Source organism: Miscanthus floridulus, chromosome 8 (assembly GCF_019320115.1).
Source record: "Miscanthus floridulus cultivar M001 chromosome 8, ASM1932011v1, whole genome shotgun sequence".
NCBI lineage: Eukaryota > Viridiplantae > Streptophyta > Magnoliopsida > Poales > Poaceae > Miscanthus > Miscanthus floridulus.
In genome coordinates, this window is record NC_089587.1 from 44,784,774 (window position 1) to 44,810,278 (window position 25,505).

General features: G+C 47.6%; 1 protein-coding gene across 8 annotated transcripts; it reads right to left on the reverse strand.

Annotated features, from left to right (window-relative positions):
* Positions 1 to 629: 629 nt before the first annotated feature.
* LOC136471836 (glycosyltransferase BC10-like) lies at positions 630 to 18,586 on the reverse strand. 8 transcript variants are annotated; one of them, XM_066469581.1, is made up of 12 exons: positions 18,373 to 18,586; positions 11,234 to 11,271; positions 9,907 to 10,312; positions 8,941 to 9,039; positions 8,282 to 8,382; positions 8,131 to 8,202; positions 7,886 to 7,976; positions 7,575 to 7,655; positions 1,842 to 1,904; positions 1,615 to 1,737; positions 1,497 to 1,535; positions 630 to 990 (listed from the first exon to the last, which is right to left on the reverse strand). In XM_066469581.1, the coding sequence occupies exons 3-12, from the start codon at positions 10,258 to 10,260 to the stop codon at positions 862 to 864; spliced, it is 1,152 nt and encodes a 383-aa protein (XP_066325678.1). In that variant the 5' UTR covers positions 10,261 to 10,312; positions 11,234 to 11,271; positions 18,373 to 18,586; the 3' UTR covers positions 630 to 861. The 8 variants fall into 8 exon arrangements, with proteins under 8 accessions (XP_066325678.1, XP_066325677.1, XP_066325676.1 ...); XM_066469580.1 differs by having other exon boundaries at positions 9,907 to 10,392; XM_066469579.1 differs by having other exon boundaries at positions 9,907 to 10,406.
* Between the last annotated feature and the right edge of the window lie 6,919 nt (positions 18,587 to 25,505).

Sequence of the window (25,505 nt, forward strand, 5' to 3'; positions counted from 1 at the left end):
GTTTCCCCTGAATAGGCCTTGATCCAAGGTTATGAATCCGATGTATTAATTGGAAAAGAGGTATATCTAATTAAGAACTACATGCATCTACTACTATTGAATCTGAATACAGGGGCTACAACTATTTAATTGATTTATTTTCTTCGTTCATTGTGGACAAAGCATCTCTGGGTACAGAAGCATGTCGGTTATCATTTCTAGGTCTTTATTTGTCATGTTGTCTTAGTCATAGTGGTTGACAGAGAAGAAATAACTTCCCTTGTTCACACACCTCATGTGGATTGCCAGATTTCTAATAGTTTGTTGTGGCTGCACATGCATCCATTTTTATGGTAAGAGACTATGACCAACTACTCGATAACATGATGTATTAGATTGTGTCCTTGTTAGACACTATGATGCAATCATATCCCCCTTTAATTGGGTATGCGCATATTTCTAGGTTTTCATAGTTTTGGCTTGTACACTCATAACGATACCATTAGTGCTTTAAGCCATCACCTAGATATGTTTTTGGATACCGTCATACAGTTACAACCCATCTTTGCACATTCAGTGAAGGGCATCTGCATCATGGACCACACATGGAAAATTTCTTTACACATTCTTTTGAGCAAGGATTAATGTAATGATAGTTTTCACATAATTAGCTATCGCCAGGAGACACAAAAAAAAGAGTAACACTGAAACCTATATAAAAGAATATAATCCTAAAACAGTTTATCGGTGAAACAATTGTCTAATACTTGTTCCCTATTATATACTGATCGAGTTAGTGTCAATATGTCTGCTCCTCCAGCAATCTACAACGAACATAAACACCAAAGCTTCCGAAAATGTGTATGCTTCCTGCTGTAGAACTCAGAAAATTGTGTAGTTTGAGAATAAGTTCACAAGATTGTCTAATGCTTCAGGGTAAAATTTCCTTGCAAACAAATAGCATGGTCTCTTGAGTCCATTCCACAGGCAAGGCCTCTGCAAGAGATCTTTCTGCAGTCAACAACAAGAACATAAGCATTGGACGTCCAGTGTTTCTCCCAATAGTTAAGTTGACATCAAAGAAAACACAATTACTCCATGCAGGTTGCAACTGAAAAGAGAACGTGGGCTGAAGATTTTTTAAACCACACACCAAAGAAAAAATGGGAGAACAGATCTCTCTCACTAGGAATCAAAATAAAAGTATGACACATGAACTTCAGGCAATGATGAGTGTGTACTTTGCTTGATTTGCAGCTTGACGGAACTGATAGGACTATACGCTTCAGAGCCTAATAGTAGTTTACCGTAATTCACTCTATAGATTGTGCACTGGGTAACCGAATATATATATATCCTATCCCAACTTATCATGTGCAAATAATGCAACATATATGATAAATTGAAAAACAACATGGTAGTATAATTAATTCAGTAAATAAATGCAATTTTCAGGCTTGTCTTTCAAATAAATCATCAATGATTAAATTAATTCAGATAGCACGGGAGTAAGAGACCTTCTCATCACTGGTAATGTGGTAGCTCACATCAATTGACTGCAGCAAAATGGAAGTTAGAGGCATAAAAGGATCATATTTATCATGTTAAGATGACACAAAATAAAGGTAAACGTACAGTCATATTCTTCAGGCGTTCATAAGTGACATCCTTGGCTCGGAAAGATCTGGGATGCCACTTTCCTTCAGACCAATCAACGTAGGTGACTGACCAGTTAGCAATGCCAGCAGGGTCCATCATCTGTTCAGTACATATGACAGCCTTGACATCAGTACCTATAGAAGATATTATTGACAATCAGATTCTTTAAAAATCTAAAATGACACTATGTGGTCGCTACTAACGTGGAATAGTGTCGGCAGATAATGCTCATCTGCATAGCAATTGCGACCTTCTTCCATTCCAGGCTGCAAAGGGCACAAAGCACAACCAAAGACACAAATTATTCAGCTAAGTAGTGCTATCAACATAACAGAATGAAATCAAACAATAGTGGAAATAACTATAGGACCTACAAGAGCAGTTCCTTATTTCGAGCAATTTTAGCTGATTTAGAAGAGACTAATAGAGTGATGCTCACAAGTGCAAAGAATGTTGGTCCCGAGATCTCACGCACGGGTGAGCCGACCGCTCACCGGCGTTCTCGCACACACACTACGGCCGGAGGTAGAAGAGGGAGGGAGAACAGAGCGCACATACACAGAACAAGCACCAGCGTTGGCCGGAGCTCTATAGAGGAGATGGCAAAACTAAACTCTCTCTCTTCACTGAGTTGCAGTGGGAAACTATATATACAACTCTATCCATTTAATCCTAGTACACAGACATGGCAGGCTGTCATGCTGCTACAGTGACTAGATGTGACAACAGGGCTGACTTTGGCGCATGCCCCTGCTATGGCTACAGTGCGGCAGGGGAGCCTTTCGGCGCTTGCCCCTGCCGCGGCTACAGTGCAGCAGCAGGGGAGCCCTTTCGGCGTCTGCCCTTGCCGCGCGTACAGAGGGAGAGCAATAGATTACTTTATAATTCTTCCCCTAATCCCGCCGACCAGTTTCGACGAACTCGATGACGATTTACCCTCCATCGACACAGTCCCTGAGGAGGTGGAACTTGAGGTCGATGTGCTTGCTTCGGTCGTGGAGAACCAGATTCTTCGCGAGGGCGATAGTGGGTTGGTTGTCCACCATCAGTGCTGGTGGGTGAGCTTCCACACCAGTCAGCTCACCCAACAGCCGGCGCAGCCACACAGCTTGGCATACCGCTGTGGCCGCCGCGACGTACTCTGCCTCACACGTGGACAGCGCCACCACCTTCTGTTTCAGCGACAGCCATGAGATTGGAGCTGACCCGAGGAAGACGAGCACGTCAGAGGTGCTCCGCCGTCCGTCGATATCCCCCACCATGTTTGCATCGCTAAACACAGTGAGCTACAGCCTACCGTCCCCTTGACGATTGGAGCTGACCCGGGGAAGACGATCACCTGATCCACCGTCCCCTTGACGTAGCGCAGCAGCCGCTTCATCGTGGCCCAGTGATCCTCTCGGGGATCCTCCATGAAGCGGCTGACGTAGCCCACGGCGAACGCAATATCCGGCCTCATGTGGACTAGGTAGCACAGACCACCGACGATGCTCCGGTAGAGTGTTGCATCTACCTTCACCGTGGTACTGGCCTTCGTCAGCTTCAACCGCTCCTCCATCGGAGTCACGCACGGCTTACACTCAGCCATGCCGCTCTGCTCCAACAGCTTCGAAGCGTACGCGCTCTGACCGAGCGTTAGCGCCTCCTTCCCCTATGTCACCATGATGCTGAGGTAGTAGGAGAGCGCGCCGAGATCGCTCAATTGAAAACGAGCCGCCATCTCACGCTTGAAGCTATCGAAGTCCACCGCATGCACGCCGATGACGATCAAATCGTCCACATACACGCTGACGATGAGCTCCCCTTCCCCAGTCGTCGCGTGTAGAGCGCGTGCTCGGTTGCGCACCGCGTGAACCCAAGCTCACCCAGCGTGGCGTCAAGATTCATGTTCCAAGCTCACGGGGCCTGTCGCAGCCCGTAGAGCGCCTTGCGCAGTCGAAGCACCTTGTGCTCCACTCCCTTGATGACAAAACTCAGAGGTTGCCTGACGAAGACCGTCTCCGCTAGCTCACTGTTAAGGAAGGCCGATTTTATGTCCAGGTGATGGACACGCTAGTCCTTCGCTGCTGTCAAAGCCAGCTACAGATGGATAGACTCCATGCGCGCTACCGGCGCAAAGACTTCCTCGAAGTCGATGCCCTCATGCTGGACAAAGCCTTGGGCGATGAGGCACGCCTTGTGCTTGACAATGGCGCCGCGCTCATCCCGCTTGACCTTGTACACCCACTTCAGACCGATCGGATGGCATCCTAGAGGTAGATCGACAAGCTCCCAAGTCTCGTTTTCCTCGATCGCCTTCATCTCCTCCAGCATCGCCCGTCGCCAATTTGCATCGCGCTCGGCTAGTGCGAAGGTGGGTGGTTCCTCTACACTGACGAGAAGCAGCTCTGGGTCATTGAGCAGCCGACCCGCCAGGCTTGAGGAACCTGTGCCGCCGACGATGTCGTCCAGCCTGTGGAACCACACCTCCTCACCATCGTGGAAGGCATCCACGAACTCGGTGATGTCGCTTGGAGGTGAGGCGAACTCGATCGGCGTCGATGGAGTCCCCTGTTCTACCGGAGTGGTCGGCACAGCACCTGGAGTGCTCGGCACCCTAGCTACAGTGCTCGGCACTACTCCTGGACTGCTCGTCACCACTCCTAGAGTGGTTGGCACCACTACAGGAGTGCTTGGCACCAGTCTTAGAGTGGTCGGCACCACTGCAAAGACCTCTTGGCTTCGCTACAGGAGTGTTCGGCACCTGTCCTGGAGTGGTTGGCACCACTGCAGGACCGCTCGGCACCACTCCTGGAGTCCTCGACACCCCTCCCGGAGTGCTCGGCTCTGTTGATGGAGTGGTCGGCACCTCCTCTCCAACATCTCCACCACCGTGGATGACCAAGTACTCGACGACGAAGGTGCTGGTGAAGCCGTCAGCTTCCCCCGTGCTCGGACTGTCCTAGTCCTAGGCTGCCTTCTCGTCGAACACGACATCGCTCGAGACAACCACCTTGCCTCCGCGTGGGTCGTAGAGTCGGTATGCCTTGGTACCTTCCTTTAGCCTAGGAGCACCATCGGTGTGCTCCTGTCCTCTAGCTTGGTGAGGACTGGCTTCATCTTCCTGACGTGGCCAATGTAGCTGAATGTCCAAAGGAAGGACACGCTCGGCTTCCTTCCATACCAAGCTTCAAACGGCGTCACACCCTTCAGGGCCTTTGTGGGCGTGTGGTTGAGGATAAATACCGCCGTGGTCACTGCCTCACCCAGAACCTTGCTAGCATGCTCTTGGCCTTCATCATAGATCGAGCCATGTCGACCACCATCTGGTTCTGCCGCTCCACTATGCCGTTCTACTGCAGCGAGTATGGTGCGGTGTGGTGTCACACCACACCCTGATTCCCGCAGTACGCAGCGAACTCCACCGAAGTGAATTCGCCACCGCGATCAGTCCGCAGCACGCGTAACTTCTTGCCACTCTCTGCCTCCACGTGCGCCTTGAACTTCTTAACCGCTTCTGCCGCCTCATCATTGCTCGTCAGGAGTTGCAGCCACATATAGCGACTGCAATCATCCACGAGCAGGAGGAAGTACCGCCGATCACCATTTGTGGCTGGCGTAATTGGCCCGTAGAGATCGCCGTAGACGAGCTCGAGAGCATCCACCACGCGATACTTGGCCGCCTTTGGGAATGGCAACCTCCTCTTCTTTCTGGCCAGCAGTTGTGACATAGCTTGCCTGCATGCTTGATGTGGGGCAGACCTCGGACCATCTTCTCCAGCCGACCGAGCGCGTCGAACCTGAGATGGCCATACCGGGCATGCCACAGCCATGGCTCCTCTGTGTCGTGCAACCAAGTAGATGGGTTGCTCCATCTTCAAGTCGAGCAGGTATAGCTAGTTCTGGGACCTCTTCACCTTGGCAAGAAGCTGCTGCTCTCAATCCATGATCCTGAGGACGCCGTCCTTGATCAGTACCTCACTGCCACGCTCATCCAGCTACCCAATGCTGATGATGCTTGAACACAGCTATGGGATGTAATATACATCCGTCAGCGCACGGTGCTCGCTGTTCTGGCACTTGAAGATGATGGTGCCACGCCCTCAGATCACCACCCTTGAGCCGTCACCGAACTTCACCATGCCGGTCACGTTGCCGTCGAGTTTAGAGAAGGCTTCCTTGGAGCCCGTCATGTGGTTGCTGGTGCCGGAGTCTAGGTACCACCGCTACTCCTACTCGCCGCCCACACGTCCGAGGTGGACTTGGACGCGCGGTTCATCGAGGTTGACAGCCTTCAGAGCCTTGCCGTGCCCTTCCACCGCCATCACCTCTCCCTTCTCCTTGGCCTCAACGTCGTGCACAGAACATCACCATCAGGAGAGTGGCTTCATCATCCTCATCAGCCTTCTTCTCCTACTTGCGATTTGGGCACTCCTTTGCCCAATGGTCCATCTTCCCGCATCGCTAGCAGGCGTTGGGGTCGACCTTCTTCTTCTCCGAAGAAGCCTTGCTGCAACGCTTGCCATCGCCACCGCGGCTGGAGAAGGCTTCTTCGGACTTCTTCTCCTTCATCCGGGCAGCCCACTCCTCCTCTATCAGCAGCAGCTTGCCGCTGTCCGTCGTTGTTGTGGCCTGTTCCATGCGCTTGTCCACCGCCCGCAGACGGCCTGTCACATCCTCAATGGTGAGGGTGGACAAGTCCAGCATCATTTCTATGGAGAGAGCGATCTGCATGTACTTCACCGGCACGGAGTGAAGGTACTTGAAGATCGCCTCTTCTTCGTCGATGGTGACGCCGTGGCTCCTCAGCTTGCTGATGAGCGACTGTTGGCGGAGGGAAAAGTCCTCCACCGACTCACCATCTTGGAACTTGAGGTTAGCGTACTCCTGCTTCAGCAGCTGGGCTGTCGTCTTCTTTGCGCGATCATAGACGACGCGCATCACTGCAGTGGCGTCCCACGCCTCATTAGCAGAGTTCTTCGCCCCCAACGGCTCTCTATACTCCGCTGGCACAGCAGCGAGGATAACCTTCAATGCTGACATGTCGTCTTCTTCGTTGTCGGTGCCCTTGTCAATGGCATTCTAGAGCCGTCGGGCTCTGAGCTTGACCTTCATGGTCACCGCCCACTCGTCATAGTTGGTGCGAGTCAGCGTCGGCCAACTGGTGCCGCTGGCCTCCCGCACCGTGCGCACGACGACCTCCTGTCGTGTCTGGGCAACCACAGCAACGCCGCTGCTGTCGCCCATCTCCGAACCGTCCGTCATCGCCGGCGGTTAGTCTGGCGACGGCGCTTGTACGGCTCCGATACCACTTGTTTGTCCCAAGATCTCCCGCACGGGTGAGCCGACCGCTCACTGACGTTCTCGCACACACACTACGGCTGGAGGTAGAAGAGGGAGGGAGAACAGAGCGCACACACACATACACAAGCACCAACGTTGGCGGGAGCTCTGCAGAGATGGCAAAATTAAACTCTCTCTCTTCACTGAGTTGCAGTAGGAAGCTATATATACAACTCTACCCATCTAATCCTAGTACACAGATATGCCAGGCTGCCATGCTGCTACAGTGAATATATGTGACAGCATGACTGACTTTGGCGTCTGCTCCTGCTGTGGCTACAGTGCGACAGGAGAGCCTTTCGGCGCCTGCCCCTGCCGCGGCTACAGTGCAGCAGCAGGGGAGCCCTTTTGGCGCCTGTCCCTGCCGCGCGTACAGAGGGAGAGCAGCAGATTACTTTACAAAGAACAGATGAAAAAATGTACACGAATAGCAGTATAGGTAAAGTGTGGAGGATCTAGATTTTGGGAGAAACTGTAAATCAGTTGACAGAAGAGTGAACTGAAAGCTAGAACGTAGTGCAGTCTATGACTACAACACGACACCAAAATTACTATGCTAGTCCTCAAGTATACAGTATATGCATGGAAGGCCATGAAAATTTAGATTTGATTACCCTGCAGTAAAGCCTGAATTTTGAGTAATAAAGACTGTCTGCAATCACCACCATTGCATGTTGTCGCTTCATTGAGAACCACTGCGATGTTCAAAGAATAGTATTGTAGACATATTTCAGTACTTGGAGTCCATACAAACCTCATAAATTCAATGCATTTGCGGAAATAAATCTTTATATTTTAAATAAAGTAGATTATCTGCGACAAAAAAGAGGATTCTTATTGATTAACAATGCTTTCTAGCCTTCTAGCCCATTGATTACTTAATGTCCACAATTTGTGAACTTGAAAGAGGCAATATTAAGGTCACCTGAGAACCTTTCCTGAATTCTGACTCCCGAACCTCAGGTAACATATTCTTTGAGTATCTGTAAACTCCATGTGGCCCGGGATCGTGAAAACTAGCCAATAAATACACAAGAATGTGAATGGCCGGAAATTTTTTTTGGCAAGTGTATATAAAGAACTATGGCATTGAAGATCTGTGCAATGCTCTAGGCTATGGCTTAGCGATATGAATGAATGCAGCAGAGTTCAGACAGAGCATTGTCTCACCAGTCCAAAAAACTGTGTCTTGATCCCATGAGGAAGTCGTACACATAGTCAAAATTGTGAAGAGGAACACAGCTGAATTCATTGTATGAGGAATGGTTACATAGTGAGAGAGTTCTTCATGCTATAAAGTATTTTCGAATATGGGGATCACCTGTCTGAAAGCAAAACAAAATGCTGGTTGTCTATATCTTCTAGAGCTTTTGCCAACAGCCTCCTCTCTGCATCAACCATTGTAATCATACCCCATCCTACCTGCTAGGAATTTGCCAATATCAGAATCCTACGGAACACGTATAGGTATATAGTCAATGTGCAGCAAACATTAATTATCTACTCACTAACTGGCTATACTTCTTAGACAGAACCAAATCTATCAAATCGAATTATCTGCAGATATATGAATACAAATAATATTAGGAAACAATCTGCTAGATAAGTTCTACTTCCAGCTCAAGCATACATGCATGTTATATGTGCATCAAGTTATTTTTTAAAATTTTGGGACTGTGGTCCCATAATTTTTTCAGCATAAATGTGCATATATTCTGAAACTGCATCCTGTGTCTTTATTCCTATACACAGTATGTCAAGTACTTTAAGTGTTTCAATATGCATAACTAGATATATAAGACAATGGCTAAGTAAAATTAATTATCACTGGAAACTCTGAAGAACTATAACGCATTTACTCGAAAATCCAGCAGAAAATGTGTCAGACATATAAGAAATCATAGTAAATCAAAACATATTTCTACCTTGTGATCTTACAAATACACAAGCTCAGCGTGGCTTCATCCTTAATAGCATTACCTTCTCACTGTGTATGTCTCGACCGACAAATATGGGACTGACATGTTCGTGCTTCTCCCGTGAAGCATGAACATATATAGTGTATCTCCCCTCATGTCCCTAGAGAGATAAGATGAATAGCATGGAAAACACAAATGGAGTAAGATGTATCCCTTGTTCTTTCAAGTGGTGCCATAACGAAAGTAAAGAGAAAAATAGGTTCAGAACAAAGTACACTTGTGGTTTGGTACTAGGGGCAAATCCAGTAATATAACAAAATCGGATTCTGGTTTAGATTTAAGGACATTTAAATAAAACAATGGCCAATAAAGAACACATTTCATGAAATGAAAGATGAAAGATATGATGCAGCCTATGGACAACTAATGCACTTTTGATCTTAGTTATGACTGGTGAATTACTGCACATCTTCATTGGATGGGAGATTTGGAAACACCGCAATGATTGTGTCTTCAACAATGCTGTCCTGAGTGTTTCCTTGATTGTGAGGATGGAAGAAGAGGAGGACGCTCTGTGGTGTTTTTGGCTCGGGGTGTTTGGGACCTTTTATATTTTTTTTCTTTTGGTCATTTTATGGTCGTTTTCAGGTGCGGCTGTTTTACCCTCACCTTTGTATCTCTTTTTCTCTTAATGAAATGACATGTAGCTCTCCTATGTCTTTCGAAAAAAATGTGATCGTTTGCTTTGTTTGAAGCCGGTGTGTTTGCTTTTTGTGATCTAGTGCATTGGGTTGCTGTCTGGTGTCTTGGTGTTGTACATTTTGTACTCATTTTCTTAATGAATTGACATCATCTCTCTTGCATAGTTCGAGAAAAGAAAGTTACTGCATATCAACCATCTGTACTTTAAATTGGAGAGTAATATATTTGTATTTTATTAAGTCATCCTTTCGGACGCAAAATTAATATCATGTATAAAGTTGTCAAATATGCATGAATATACACAAGGGAAAGTGGCACTGGATACCTTAAAGAACAACTCCCACAATTTTTCGAATGGAAGTTTGCCTGGGGTCAGGAACATAAAGGCAATTTTTGGGTTCCTTGATATGAAAGGAGGCGTCGAGAGGATCTGTCTGAAGACAACACGTGCAGCAGTCTCTGCATCAGTAAGTTCCCGGGTTGGTTCTGAGGGAAACCAGTCCCTAACAGGATAGGTATAATCCTGGGGTGGGTAAAGATAAGCCCATAGCACAGTGATGACGATGAATATTACAACCACTGATATCCATATGCGTCTTCTTGGACTTGCTCTTGTGCGAGGAACTGTAACACCCTTCATATCGCCGAAGCCCAATATCCACACCTGATACCACTTCATTTCTTTTGGCTACTCACATTGATGTGCCCCGCCTTCATTACTCTCTTCTTGACTAAAGCAAAAGTGTCTTAGTGGAGCTTCCAAAAATGTGAAAATTGAAAAAACAATTGCCTTCTGCTACTATAAGTGCTTCTGCAAAATAAAAGCTTAAAGGAGGAGCTAATTAAACCTGCTGTCCTTTCTCGAACTACGCAAGAGAGCTGTGTACCATTTCATTAAGGTAGAAAAGATAGTACAACAGGCCAAGGAAAGACCCACCCTCTCAAAACAAAATAATTGAAAGAGAGTTAACTTACTATAAGAATTGAATTGATTTTGGAAGGCTAACTAGGATTTCTTCTGATCTACAAGCGAGAAAGCAATCTCCAATACTATGTTGCTTGTTGCTAAAATAAAGTGAAGAAACTTCTGCATATTTGCACTACATAATTTAGTACCACAAAATAATCGAATGGTAAAAGCTAATATTTGGAATCCTATTACTACTTACAAATCAAAGGGGTATTTAAAAAAACAAATCAAAGGGGCAATTTCCTTCTAATATTTATTTTTCCTTATTAAATATATCTACAGTTTTTATTACCTTAAAGATTATAGTATACTCTGAAACATATCCAAACACATGTATGTGCATCATAATCAATTAAGATGATCTGACAAGCCAAGGGTTCTAAAGTGCACATGCGAAAAAGTCCTCGACACTGGCACCGAAATAAAAGGATGGCAATATAATCTTATGACAGTAGAATAAAAGCCACAAGCATTCATTTTAGAAGAACAATCATAAACAATCCTTTTTGTTTGCCACAGAACAAAACAGATGTGATTGCCCTCCTGCTCAATCCGAAGAATGGAGACCTCATGGATTGATGAGTGGCATCATCAGCCTTCTCGATCCCATTGTGCTTTTGTTCTTATAAGATGTCCATAGAAATATTATGCTGTCAGCATGAGAGGCATTGGTGATATATACCTCAACGGCCTAGTTTGCATTTCCTTTGATGTGCTTGACTGCATTGAGAATGTAGTGAGTTTATTGAATCGTCACGGCTCTAGTAGAAGTTTGCGAATTTAACTCTACAAAAGATTTTTGTAACCACCTCTTAGTTCCATAATAATAAATAAATGCAAATTAGTTTGCAAAGCCAACAGATTCCAAAAACAGAGCCTGAACATTATTGTGGTAGGCATGTCGTTGCATGCAGGACCAAATACTTGTGGCTCTAAGGTTGCACAACATGGAGCATCTAAAATCAAGACACATTTTTTAGAACGTACCGTGCATGTGTTTCATTAAGAGGTAAAGATACAGTCTAGCATGCAAAACGTCTCGATGAGAAGAAAACAGACCCAACTAAAACAGATATAGGAGAGAAAAGAAACTACCAAACCACATATCCCATCAAGCACACACGCAAGCGCCCCGAGCGAGACACACACTTGAAACTATTGTGATACAATAGGCAAAATGATTAACTTGGCTTGCGACCATCAACCAGCTTCCTCTTTAATATCTTGGCCAACTATATAGGATGAAGCAATTGTAGTCCTCTGAACACCCGAGCATTGTGTTCCTTCCAGATCTTCTAAGAGATTAGGATGACATGGGAATCAAACATTCGATGCCCCGAGGCTCTGGAAGGATTTGCCTTACTCGGAGCCACAAGTCTGGCCAGGAAGATTCTGAGGATGGCAGCTAGTCATGGGATTGTTATTCAAAGGATCTGAGGGCCATGAACCAAGTCTCCCTATTAAAGACATAGTTAAGCAACAAGGGCTAATAGTGTCTTAGACTTTTGTGAACAAATTGTGCAATTCTTTCTATTAGGCAACCCATGCATCTGCAACCTCTCCGACAACAAGGGGACAAACCACATCAAGAATTTGCAGTTGTTTGGCAACTTAACTTCCATTGTTGCTTTGTGTCGAGGATTACTGTTTGCCCCACAAAAAGGGATCTGTTGATGTCCAGTATTGGGCATCACCTGTCCACTTCCACAAGAAATCACCTTGAGTGTCTGAGAGGGTTGGGCTAATTTCCACCAAGTCCCAGATATATATGCTAATAATCCAAAATTGCTCAAACAAAAATTACACCCGAGATGGAAATGCCTCAGACCAATCGATGATTGGAGAGCCCCTCCTTGACCGTGCTAGAGTTTCAAATGCGTGTGCTGACCAGAGTATTAAGGCTAGGCGCAATATCCAAATGGAGCGACCCTCAATAATCCATTTATCTCTCGAAAACAGTGTGCAAGTGCCCATTGCCAACACTTATTGACAAAGAAGCCCCTAGCCTTAGCCGTCTTGTCAAAGTGCGACCAAAACCCATACCAGGCCTTTGTTGAGTCCGTGCGTCGGATCCATTCCCAACGCATCTGAAATGTTAATCCAAGGAGTTTCGTGTCATGGGGGCCGAGTCCCTCCCAACTCTGGAGGTCTGGAAGATTTTGTCCATGCCACCAGACAATGCCCACCATTGTTCACCGCGTCTATGTCACACATATGGAATGCTTTGCGGATCTTGTCGATGGCACGTATAGTCCATGGTTGCAGCTCGACCAAAATGGAAATATGGACTGATATGGCAGTGAGCTAGTATTGGTGAGGATGGGACGACCTTACCTATTTAGGAACTTGTCTTTCTAAAGTAGCAAACAGTCTGCATCCCTGTTAAGGATGAAAACGGAAAGAAAATATCTCGAACCGAACCGCATCGTTTTCTACATTTGACCCGAGCGAATTCGTATTTTCGGACAAAATATGGAATACTAAATTCGAATTCGAAATTCGGAACACCAAATTCGAAATCGGATCGAATTCGGTTTAGGCTTTGTTCGACCGATTTCTACTTTTCTACTTTTAATTCGGAATATCCCGAATTCGAAATTCGGTTTAAACCAAATTTGGCCCACTACAAGTCTAACCTTAGAAAAATTATATCTTTTTCATACGATCTTGGATGAAGATGATTTTTATATGAAAATTGTAGCTCATAACGAGATCTACAACTTTCTAGTTCTTAGTTTTTTCATTTAATGTCTTGAAGATGTTCAAAAAAATTAAACAAAGTCAGCGATATATTAATCGCGTACAAGCGCTTGTTGCCTTAAAAAATCATATCTTCCTTACGTCGTGTCAATTAGAGATACTTTTTAAGAAAGTTGTAGGACTTGTTAATTATTATGTACTTGCTAATTGTTATGCACTTGGTCCTATGGGTCAATATTCCGTATTGATTTTTCGTATACCGACCGTGTTTGACATAATTCCACTCGAATTAGTTCGTTTTCGAAATTTTTGATATTCCGTAAGTTCGTGTTCGTTTTCGTGTCCGGCTTTACCGCTTTCGTTTTCGTTTTCGTATTCAAAATATAGAAGTAGAAAACGGTTGAGAGGTTTTTCGACCGTTTCTGACCGTTTTCATCCTTAATCCCTGTCCACCAACTATAGAATAGCCGACTTTGGTAAGCGCGTGTTCAGTTGCGTGAAGTTTGGATTTTGGGCTACTGTAGCACTTTCGTTTTTATTTGGTAATTAGTGTTCAATCATGGACTAATTAGGCTCAAAACGTTCGTCTCGCAATTTTCAACCAAACTGTGCAATTAGTTTTTTTCGTCTATATTTAATGCTCCATGCATGTATCGTAAGATTCGATGTGATGGATACTATAGCACTTTTTTTAGAATTTGGGGTCCAACTAAACACGCTCTAAACACGAGACGTGACTAATAGAAGAGCGAGTCCCCAGGTACAACAAGCATGGGAGGTCGCTGATGGGACAACATAAAAAACTCTAGATGGTCTCCACCTCGTCTAGGCCATAGCAAATCGGAGTGACACGACACTGGAACGTCACAATGTCCCAAGGCGACCTCCCATAAGAACACAACAAGATCATCCACATAAAAGCAATGCCCTGTATGTGATGGACCAGAGAACCAATGTTTGAAGTAGGGTCTTGTATCCACATGCAGTAAGTGAGGTTATTAAGGCATTCCCATGAACATGAGGAAGAGCATCGGGGATATGACCCTCCTATCGAAGTCCCATGGCATGATAGGTCATGTTCCCTTGAATACCATTAATCATGAGCTGGGTACTTGTGGAGTGGAGCACTGAGATCTAGTTAGTCCAAACTCTAGAGAACCCAAGATGTTGCAAGGTCTCAATCAAGAATGACTAAGGGCTTGTTTGCGGCTGCTCTGCTCCACTTTTTCTAGCTCTACTCGGATCTATCCATTCCTTACATCAGCTCACCGGAGAAATGCCCCGGGTGGCTAGAATAGGCGACGATGGTGGTACTATTTGAAGGGAAGGGAGCGACACCACTGAGAACAATCGGTGGGAGGCAACAACGCTACAGAAAAGAATAGAAGGGGTACGATCCGTTATGTGTGTAATGGGTGGCAGTGATGGGTAATTTTCCACCAACTCCATGAGAAGATGCAAAACTTCAATTTCTAGAGTACCCTTTGAGGAGCTCCAAAAAAAACGTGGAGTTGGCCTTCAACTTCATATTTTTCTTGGAGCAGAGTTCTTGAAGTTAGACTTGTTTGACTAGACAAGTTTGGAGCAGAGTATGAAAAGTTAAGCATTGGTAATGTTGATCTTGAAGAGCATGCAACGTTGTTTCTTCATATGCATTGCCTTAGCCACCGCATTGATGTAACAAAAACTGTTAGGTATTTGACAACCTTTCATGAAAGCGCTCTGGTTTGACAAAATCATCGTGTTGAGCCGAGGTGCGACCCTGTTGACAAGGACCATTGAAACCAATTTCCTGAATCTGTGGATGAGACTAATGGGATGGTAATCACCAATCCCCTTTGGTTCTGAGGATTTAGTAGGAGTATCTAGAGTTCACCATTCATCAGATATAGGTTGCACGCATCCAGTTTGATAACCAACCAAGCGAGGTCGTAGAAGTGACCAATAAAGCCATGGCTAGGGGTCTTGTCCGATGGTATCTCATGAATGATCCCAAAATCTCGTCCTCAGTGAAGGGGGCATTGAGCTTAGAGAGGTCAAGTGATGGGAGTATTGTTGGACAATAATCTCGTGGTTCGCTTGGCTCAACTCGATTTTGGCTTGGCTCGCCCCAGCTTGTTTACATTTTCTAACTAGCTGAGCCAACAGTTTAGCTCATCTATATCTATATCTATATATATATATATCTATATCTCTTATTTTTCAATCTCCACTAGTATTCTATCCCGTTATGCAAGCTGTCCACGTCAGCATCCACTAGCACGTAATATGATAGCACACTAGCACATCACATGCGAGCTGCCAACATCAGCATCCACTAGCATATAATTATGATAGCACACTAGCACATCACTTGTTGTTATGTCTTCATTTAAGCTATTCACATCAACAATCCATTAACATGCATTTAGTTATCCACATTAGCAAGCTACACCATTGACTAATATACACTATGATATTACCACTACAATAAACTTAACGGAGGTGGGCGATTTTGATTTTTGGAGGTGGGCAAAGGCAACCGCCTCCATCAAAAGGTCACGGTTCATCCGTGAACAATGGAGGCGGTTACCTTGCCCGCCTCGGTTAATCGATTAACTGATGCGGGTGCCTTGCAAATGTCCGTCTCAGTTAATAGATTAAAAAACAAAAAAAGCCCAGAGCCCACCGGCGAGCTTGCTTGCTCCGCACGGCCCCTTGCCGAGACGCCGCTAGATCTGGCGTCCCCACGTCACGGCGCCGCCGTAGGGAGGTGGCTCCCCCACACCGCCACCGGATCTGGCCAGGTGAGGAGGGAGGTGGGTCCCCCGTGCCACCACCGGATCCGCACCGTAGCCAGCGGAGGGTGGAGGGAGGTGGCTCCCTCACGCCACCACTGGATCTGGCCGAGAGAGGAGGCCCCGCCCCTGCTCCTCCGCCGTCGGGACTGGATTTGGCTGGGGAGAGGCCCCGTCCGCCGCGCCCTCGCTCACCGCCTGGGAGCGGCCCGCGCCACCGGAGGGAGGACATAGAGGGAGAGGAGAGGGAGGTTGGGGGCGCTGTTTGGGAGAGGGGCGCCGCGCTCGGGTCGGGAGGGGAGGGGCGCCGCCTTCTAACGCATCAGGAGGGGACGTGGGGTGCTGGGAGGGGAGGGGCGATGTGAGGGAGGGAGAGAGGGTGCGCCGCGCACCTTTTGAGGGAGGGAGGGAGGGAGAGGACTGAGAGAGAGTGGTTGAGAGTGAAACCCTAACTCCCATATATATACAGTGAGTGGGATATCGGGCCGAGATGGGCTGCCTACTGGGCCACTATTTTTGGAGGCAGACCTTTTAGTGTGCCCACCTCCGTTAATAGATTAATCGAGGCGGGCAGCATAAGGTGCCCGCCTTGGTTAATATCGATTAACCGAGGTGGTTGTTTTAAGGCGCCTGCCTCGGTTAATATATTAACGAAGGCGGGCAGCATAAGGCGCCCGCCACGGTTAATGATTAACCATGGCGGTTGCTGGGCTGGCTGCCCAGCCACCAAATAACAGAGGCGGGCAACCAGCCCGCCCGCCTCCGAGGCCGTTTGCCAAACGCCTCGGTTAAGTTTTATTGTAGTAGTGTAATTATGTACTCATATAAGTAACTATAAGTAGTATAATTTCATTTTAAACCATGTGCGGGCTACTGTTCTAGTTTAGTTAAAGCCCAAGCTTGCGCTTGCGAGCCTAATGAGCTAAACATTGTAAAAGGGCCACCAACATACATTCAGCCCAATACTACATCACCTCAGCCCCACACAAAGCACACAACTCACCAGTCTTCCTCTTGTGCCCTCTTGCTGAATGCTTCCTTCAATTTAAGTAGAGATTAGGGGGCCGCTTGCTTTCTTTACCCAACAGTGCCAAGTTTGGTTTCCTTACCTGATCATGTTGAAGACTGTGCCGGCAAGAATGAACTTGCCCGCATGAGAGAGCTGATTTGGCTCGCCTGGACGAGCGAGCACCTTGTCGCTCATGCCGACGCAGCGAGTTCAGGCGAGGCAAAGACGTACCGGAAACCATGTAGCCACTAGATTTCTTTGGGCACTCCAGAGCCGAGCGGAACCATCTTAGATATTACCGACGTGATTAACTTTGTATTCTTTATGATAATGGGATTTTTTATGTTTTTTCTTTGAATCAAGTTTCATAGCTTTGTTTTGATTCTTATATATATTGTTCTCCGTGATAGATGGATTTAAATTGATTGGCTGTGCCGATGAAAGATATTGTACATATTGTCACTACCTCATACAAATCAAATTTATTGCAGTATGCAGTAGCATTGTTTTAGTCAGGGTTTCGTTGTCAACAAAGCTTTTTATTTGGGACTTTGAGCTGATATTTATTATTAGACTCGTGAGCTTAACGAGCCAACTTGAGCAGACTGACAAAGTCGAGCCGCCCTAGATGGGAGTCGGAGGCTTGGAGCGCCTAGGTTGATGTTCGTCCTCAGCCCATGCACACGTGGCTTAGGGTCCCAATCAAGGATACATATTTTCATCTGTACCACGAAGTTACTACCCACCAAGTAATTTGTTAAAGGTATATTGGACTTTTTCTTCTCAAAACAGGAAGAGTATTGTTTTTTTCAGTAAAAAAATAATTTTCATCTGATGTGGCTACATTTTCTGTACAAGGTAACTAGGATGTGATCAGGACCTACCTCTGCATTATTTATTACTCCTAAAAAGATGATTCCAGATCATAAGTTTTGAGTTTGCATGTTTACAATGCGAGGAGCAATTTATTACGAGCAAAAGGAACCATTATTCTGAATTTCTGATCCCAGAGAATATCGATCACACTGCCTATGAAATTAAGGGACAATAAGAAGGAGCATCGTATGGTCAATAATTCACCTACACAGAAACACGAAATTTACCCAGATTTCACACCCAGCGATCTGACGAGTGACGACGCAGCGCAAAAACTGAGCAACACGAAAATCAAGAGCAACGGCAGTCCTCTCCTAACCCCAGACTAACGCGGTCAATCCTCCAGTGCAATGCCAACCACCACATCGAATCGGCTCCATGAACCCAAAGCAAATCGTCACAATGCGCGTCGAATTTGCCCCCACAAGAGAAATCGAAACGGGAAATGCTCGTACATACCTGCTGCAGGTCGGGAAAGCCGGCAAGGTGCGGCGATCCAAGAAACCACCGGGAACCCAGCTGGGAAAACGCATGCGATGCGATGGAACCGGGCAGGATTTGTGTGGGGATATGGGGGAGCGATGGAGACTACAGAGGGCCTCGTGGCACGGGCGTTCGAGGAAGAGAGGGGCACGAGAGCGGGGAATAATTGCAATGGAGAAATGTTTCTGCATGCGTGGCCTTTGCTTTGTGTTCGGCGGGGAAGACGGGGGGAGGAAGTGGAACAGCTTCTCCCTCTCCTTCCCCACAGACAAACAAACAGCACGCAGCCTCCCCCGTTGTCTCGGAGGGAAGTCGAAAGGTGGCAATCGCAAATACTGCTCCACAGATCACTAGGTAGTCTTAATTGATAGTCATTAGAATACCGAGCAGTTTCATTTTTTTACGCTAAATCTATAGGGCGCTCGGGTGAAATTTGGCCGCGTCTCACTCGATCTCTCGTGGCCGTCTGATCTTGCTGTGAACGGAGGAGATCAACCTTGGTGAAGGTGGTGGTGCGGGTCAGCGGTGCATGCGGTACAGGTGCTGCGAGCGGCGCAGGTGCTACTCGGTTGCAGGTGCATGTGCATGTGGTTCAGATGGCGTGCTGTACGAGATCAAATCAGGGAGCTGCTGACCCATCACGTCACCTCTTATGCATGTAGTTTCAGTCCTTTAGTGTTTAGTAGGAGCAGATTACACGTCATTGAACCATATTTTACTATTTTTTGTGTGTAAATTCTGTGTTCAATCGGTGTAAATTGATTATTCGTAAATGAGAATGATCATAATTACTTAAACAGTCATATGATCATTTTTTGGCTTTTTTTATTTTCCGTATGTTTTATTTGGTTTCCCTATACAATTTTTCAATTTCAACGCTCTCAGGTGTGCCCGGTTTGCAAGCCTGGAGGAGTCTTCTGGACATCAGTACCGACCTCCGCGGGCACAGCTGCTGGTTCCTTCAAGGATGGAGGCTGAAGAAGAGAGAACAGATGACTACTGGAGCACTGTTTTGGATGCTATATCTCGAATGCCAAAGGTCTTTTCTTTTTTTTGTCTCTCGTGCATCAGCAATGTTTCAAGAAACTATACCCCATGATAGACATTTTTTCGTTTGGAGAAGGCACAGAGGCTCAAGTCACTGGAGATTTGTCTTGGCCTAATCTACGATGATCTCTACACCAATGCTCTTGGGCTTAGAACACTGAGAGGTCTTCTGCTTCGATGCATCTCTCAGGTATGTGCATTGGTTGCTTTCAAAGTGTTCGTCGCATGCGACAGGAGAAGGTAAGGCAGAGTTGACACGGCAATCACCTACTCATTGTTCATGGGATGCCTTTCCCTGGAAGTATGTGGCTTGGTTAGACTCATGACGTCACCATGGACATGGTTGTGGATAAGGGCATGGCACAAGATTCTTAAGCTTCGCATCAAGCTCGACAAGTTTAGCTGGTTTCTTCTTTCCAGTGACCTCACTGCGTGGTCGCAGAAAAAGGCCATTATGGTCCAATGCAATGGGACAGTACAACTGTTGGATTTATGCCCAATAATCAAAATCCCATGTGGCCCATGCAGCTAGCCATTAGTATTTCTATAAATACTAATGATCCGGCCAGAGGATTATTAACCCTAATCTCCCAAGGCACCTACGCACGTTGCCGTTGTTCTTCTCTCCATACGTGTGGACGTCGGTAGAGGTGTCGCTGAGTTGCGCACCATGTAAAGCCGTACAACTCCTTCCTCGACGTTGACTACATCGACTACGCGCGTTCCACCAAGTCTTCCGCTGTGCCACGCGTCGGGAAGGTATAATCTATGAGCATCTACAAACAAGTGATCCAGTTTTACGCGGTGATTTATTTTGTGCTAGTGAGTAGCCACCCGCGTAACCTAATAGTTGTATCTAGAGCCGTGCTTGCATTGTTTTTTATCTAGATTATTCTAATGCGGTTGATTGTAGAATAGATCGTTTTAACATATAGCATTATGTGTGTATTGGATTGTTTTACTCCGTTTTTGCTCCCTCGTTATGTGACTGGCTAATCGGCCGTCTTTACTACGGCGCGCGAGCGTCGCGCGGCTGACCACGAGGTTGTGAATTCGTCTAGCGAAGCGGTTGATACACAGTTGTATGGCTACTCCGGCTAGAACGTCATGCTTGTTAATTTGTAACAGCATGCGAAAAAACGGTTCTATCCATCATCAGCTGGCGGAGCCAATTGCGTGTTAAAAAATACCCGTAACGCCGTTCGTAGCGTCTAACTCGTTTTTGCAGAGAATGATGTGATGGTATGGCCTCAAAATCATATGTGATGATCTATATGTAATATTTGGTGTGGCATGTGTGTCGCCATTTGTTACAGCTGGGTTGAGGCTGTTCATTTATTGTATTCGGCATGCGTGTAGTCCCGTGGAGTGCTCATGTGATGTAATTTATATTTTAATTTGCTATTAGCATGCAATAGGCAAATTAAATTATGTAATATATCGACATGAGGCAAGATGACTCGGCGACCACACCGTCCAGAAGAGGGCGTTGAAATTGGGATGCCTAGGAGTAGGCACCCTCACCCGTTGCTAGCGGTTGTCTAGATGCGCTATTTTTCGTTGGACGAAGAGAGGCCATACTATCACAATAATTTAATTATCTATGACATTTATTGATTTATATTTATACACTGCCTGTGATGAGTATAAAAATCCCTCATAAAAATTAAGTTTTTATGTCCTTCCAACAGCTGTACCTTTTGGATCTTGTTAGTAGGTGATGGGTCTGCCAAAGTAGGGCGTCATCTACCTTGATCTATTGGGTGGTGTCAAACACCACCGCAAAAGTGTTGGTTTACTTGACGAAACTATCAAGTCGGACTTGGGTTTCGGGGCATAGCGTTGGAAGCCGAGATATATGATATCAACCAACAACGAAAGTTGCATTGAATGCGATTGGCAAGTGATGCCTACTGATCAGTTCACTATGATGCTAGCCGTGATGCCAAAGCTCACTAGTTCCATAGGGAACGTGGGGTCTCGTCCCACTATGTAATGTCAGGGGACGTTCGCAAAACATAAAGGGGTTTCTTTTATTAAAAATGTTTTAATGAAAATAGTGTTAACCGTTGCATATCTCTATTGTTCTAGAAAATGTCGAGCCACTCGAGTTTTAATTTGCGATCGATCCTAGAGAAAGAAAAGTTAAATAGAACTAATTTTGTTGATTGGAACCGGAACCTGAGAATTGTTCTTAGGCAGGAAAAGAAAGAGTACGTTCTTGATACGCCTTACCCAGATGAGCCTCAAAATGTCGCGCACAATTCTAATGTGTATCGTGCTTATGTGAAGCACACTGATGATGTTGTGGATGTGTAGTGCTTGATGCTTGCTTGCATGAACTCTGAGCTGCAGAAGCAATATGAGAGCACCAACCTGCATGATATGATCGTGGGGCTGCGTGGCATGTTTGAAAACCAGGCAAGGGTTGACAAGTTTAACACCTCGAAGGCCCTATTTGGTAGCAAGCTTGCTGAAGGCACTCCGGTCAGCCATCATGTAATCAAGATGATTGGTTACATTGAGACCTTGCAGAGACTGGGTTTCCCCTCGATGACGACCTCGCCACCGATGTGATACTGCAGTCTCTGCCAGCTAGCTTTGAGCCATTTATTATGAACTATCACATGAATGGCTTGAAGAAGACGCTGACCGAGTTGCATGGGATGCTGAAGACGGTAGAGGTGAGCCTTAGGAAGGCTCCTGGTCATGTGATGACAGTCCAGAAGAGCAATAAGCGAAAGCGTCAGAAACCTGCCGAAAGTGACTTCTGGGCAGGCAACTAAGGCCAAGGAAAAGAATAAAAAGGCTAGCCCCTCCTCTGCTATTGCGGTGTGAAAGGACATTGGTCGAGAAATTATAAGTACCTAGAAGAGAAGAAAAAGAATGGAGGTGCGACCTCCACTCAAGGTATTAATGTTATAGAAATTAATCTTGCAACATGTCCTAATGATGCATGGGTATTTGATACTGGTGTAATGATTCACACTTGCAAATCGTTGCAGGGACTGAAAATAATTAGGCGCTTTGCAAGAGATGACATCGATTTGCGTGTCGGGAATGGAGCAAAGGTTGTTGCGTTGGCCGTCGGCCCTTGTTCATTGTCGCTACCTTCTAGATTAGTGATAGAATTGAATAATTGTTATTTTGTTCCTGCATTGAATGAGAACATTATTTCCGCCTCATGTTTAGAGGATGATGGTTTTGAATTTGTAATAAAGAACAAATGTTGTTCTATTTTTACGAATGTCATGTACTATGGGAGATGCCCCATTGTGAACGGGCTTTATGTTCTTAATCTTGAGGAAACTAAAATCAATAATGTTAATGCTAAGTGTCGGGTACCATAAAACGGGGTACCCTAAGCGTACACCAAAAAGGTCACTTAGATCCCATCAACAACGAAGCTAAAGGGTAAGCCGTGGGCTCATCACCAGCCTCACCCGAGCCCACCGGCTCTCCACCTCGCCCGAGGCCTCGCACGAGAGGTCTCGGCGCCCCGACGCAATCTCTACCTCGCGTGAGGCCTCTCATGGGAGGCCTTGGCAAGGAGCCCAATCTCCGACTAGCCCGAGGCCCCGTGCATATAGCCTCGGATGAGACTGCTATCCTCTGCATTGCTCGAGGCTAGCTCGTCCATAGCCCGTCGCCCCCGCCTCGACCGATCTCCCCGACAGCACGTCATGTCCCATTAATACGCCAACCACTCCCGCAATCTCAGCCGGACGACGGCTCGACACCATGGAATGGCCGATGGGACATGAGGTCGCATCAGCGCCATACCGGCTGAGACAGGGCACGGCGGGGATTACTGGCCACTGTATTCCGACGCTGTGCCCACGATCAGCGCCCGCACTACACTGTGCCCCGCGATCCCCGCCTCGAAAACAACACGACATGGGCAGCTTGGCCCGGGTCATCACCGCCTCCAAACCAGCACACCAGATCAACCGCTCTCTCCGGGCCTCGGCACTATGCACCAGGGTCTCGGCTATCTCGGGATTCGTGTCTACCGAGACCCCCCGCTGCGGTGCGGCCTCGGCATCGACCGAGCCTCGGCCTCGCGCACAATCAGTCCACAGCGACTCGCACGACCGCCGCACCCGCTCCGAGGTAGCCCTGGAGCTCCCATGACGCACAGGATCGGATGGGACCGGCACACCACCCCAGTGCTCCAAGGACGGACCACTCCGATGACTATGCCGCCACAGGAACAAGCCACAGGGCTCGGACACGCCGCCTCTGTTCGTACGACACCGTATAGTTAAGCATATGTACTACCCTTGTCCTCCCTTCAAACTATAAAAGGAAAGGACTTGGGCTATTTCTAGGGACAGGCACTCACGAAGAACAAGGCCCTGTAACACACACATTCCCCTGCCGCCTGAGAGCAACGTCTCAAGCAGCCCACATCACACCTCGCCGAGACCTGGGACCAGCTCCCTCTCTCCCCTAGCTTGTAACCCCCTACTACAAGCACTTCGGTGCAAGGAATACAAGACCGATCTCTCAGACTGGACGTAGGGCATCGATTGCCTGAACCAGTATAAACCTTGTGTCTCTTTGCATCACCATCCGGGATTGGGAGCACGCAGTACATATTTACTAGTTGGTTGAGGACCCCCTAGGTTCAAAACACCAACAGTTGGCGTGCCAGGTAGGGGTATACTACGTGTAAGCTTAATCATCCCAACAAGTTCCGGATGGCAGACCCCGTACGACCGCTGCGTCTCGGCACGGTGGTGTGGTTTGGGAGCCTAGAGTTCATGTCCCTAGGGCATGAGTATGACATGGTACTTCTCACACCCCGAGCCCCGCCTGCCGATGACGACGTCACGCATCGGCAGCCCAGGCGCAGGCGGCGCCCGGGCGGCCGTTCTCGCCACTCTCGCCAGACACGACGCGAGCAAGATCATCCTGACGCCATGCAAACTCAGGGCGACTCGCCGCTCTCTGCCGGCATCCCACGACCAGTTGTTGGCGCAGGGTCCCTGGTTGGGGATCTGTCTAGCCTGAGCATGGACAAGGGAAAAACGCCGGTGACACCCGGCGACGCCCCAACATCAAGCTCTGCTCCACCACTCCTTGAGGAGCCAACTCCGGCAGAACAGAGCTCGGCAACGGCACTATCTCCATACCCCTTTGGGTTGAGAAATGCCGCCGCATCTTATGCTTATACCTATGCTTCCGCTCATGTGGATCTCTCGGAGCGCCGCCAGCGCTTCGCTCTCAACTTCGATACCACCGCGTCGACCCACACCCACGCCGACTCCTCGAAGGAGGACGAGGCATAGGCTGGAGCGGATTTCTCCGACCTACACGACCGTGAGACCATGCGCCGCTTCCTGACCGCTAGCGACTATTGCTTTGGCTACTCCGATTCCGACGACGAAAGTACTTACGATCCCACTCGTGAGTGCTTCCACGTCGAGCTTGGGATGCCAAGCACGGGCGACGAGGATGAGGGGGCAGATAACCGCACTCCGCTTCATCAGGGAACGGGCAATGCTGCGCCTTCACGCGTTGTCTCACCGGCGGCACGGAACGAGAACCTCGCCCTCGGACAATTTCGACGCCCGGACCTAGAGCAGCTCTGTGAGCTTCAGGCCAAGGTTGAGCAAGATCGGCTCCTTCTGCAATAGCTCCGAAACACTCTCGAGCAGGAGCAGCAGGGCCGCGGTGACGGCGGAGGAGCCCGGCGATGGGCTCGCGACGTGCACCACCGCATCAACGACGACGAAGGGGACGATCGTCCCCCAATCTTCAATCGCGCTAGCCAGAATGTCGTAGCTGCGGCAATGCTAGTGCGCGCGATGCCCGAGCCCTCCACCACGGAGGAACGACGGGTTCGCGGCGAGCTCCGGGACCTCCTCGAGACCGCCGCGGTGCAGCAGGCCGAGAGTTCTGCCTCCCGGCGGCACGGAGCCGTCTCGGGCCTCCCCTCACCATCGCATTGGCAGGATAGGGAGGCCTCGGTTTGTCCTGAGCCCGCCCGGGCACCGACGATCTATAGGGTCCCCTTGGTCCACGACCGCCTCAACAACCGACGCGAGGCGCAGGAC

What these genes read in the sequence shown, in the direction of transcription:
- LOC136471836 (XM_066469582.1), bottom strand. Translation starts at nt 10,260, where the DNA reads ATGAAGTGGTATCAGGTGTGGATATTGGGCTTCGGCGATATGAAGGGT. An exon ending in AATTCAGGAAAGGTTCTCAG is followed by an intron (nt 7,656 to 7,885) that starts GTGACCTTAATA and finishes TGAACATCGCAG; the next exon opens with TGGTTCTCAATGAAGCGACA. An exon ending in ATCTGCCGACACTATTCCAC is followed by an intron (nt 1,738 to 1,841) that starts GTTAGTAGCGAC and finishes TGTACTGAACAG; the next exon opens with ATGATGGACCCTGCTGGCAT.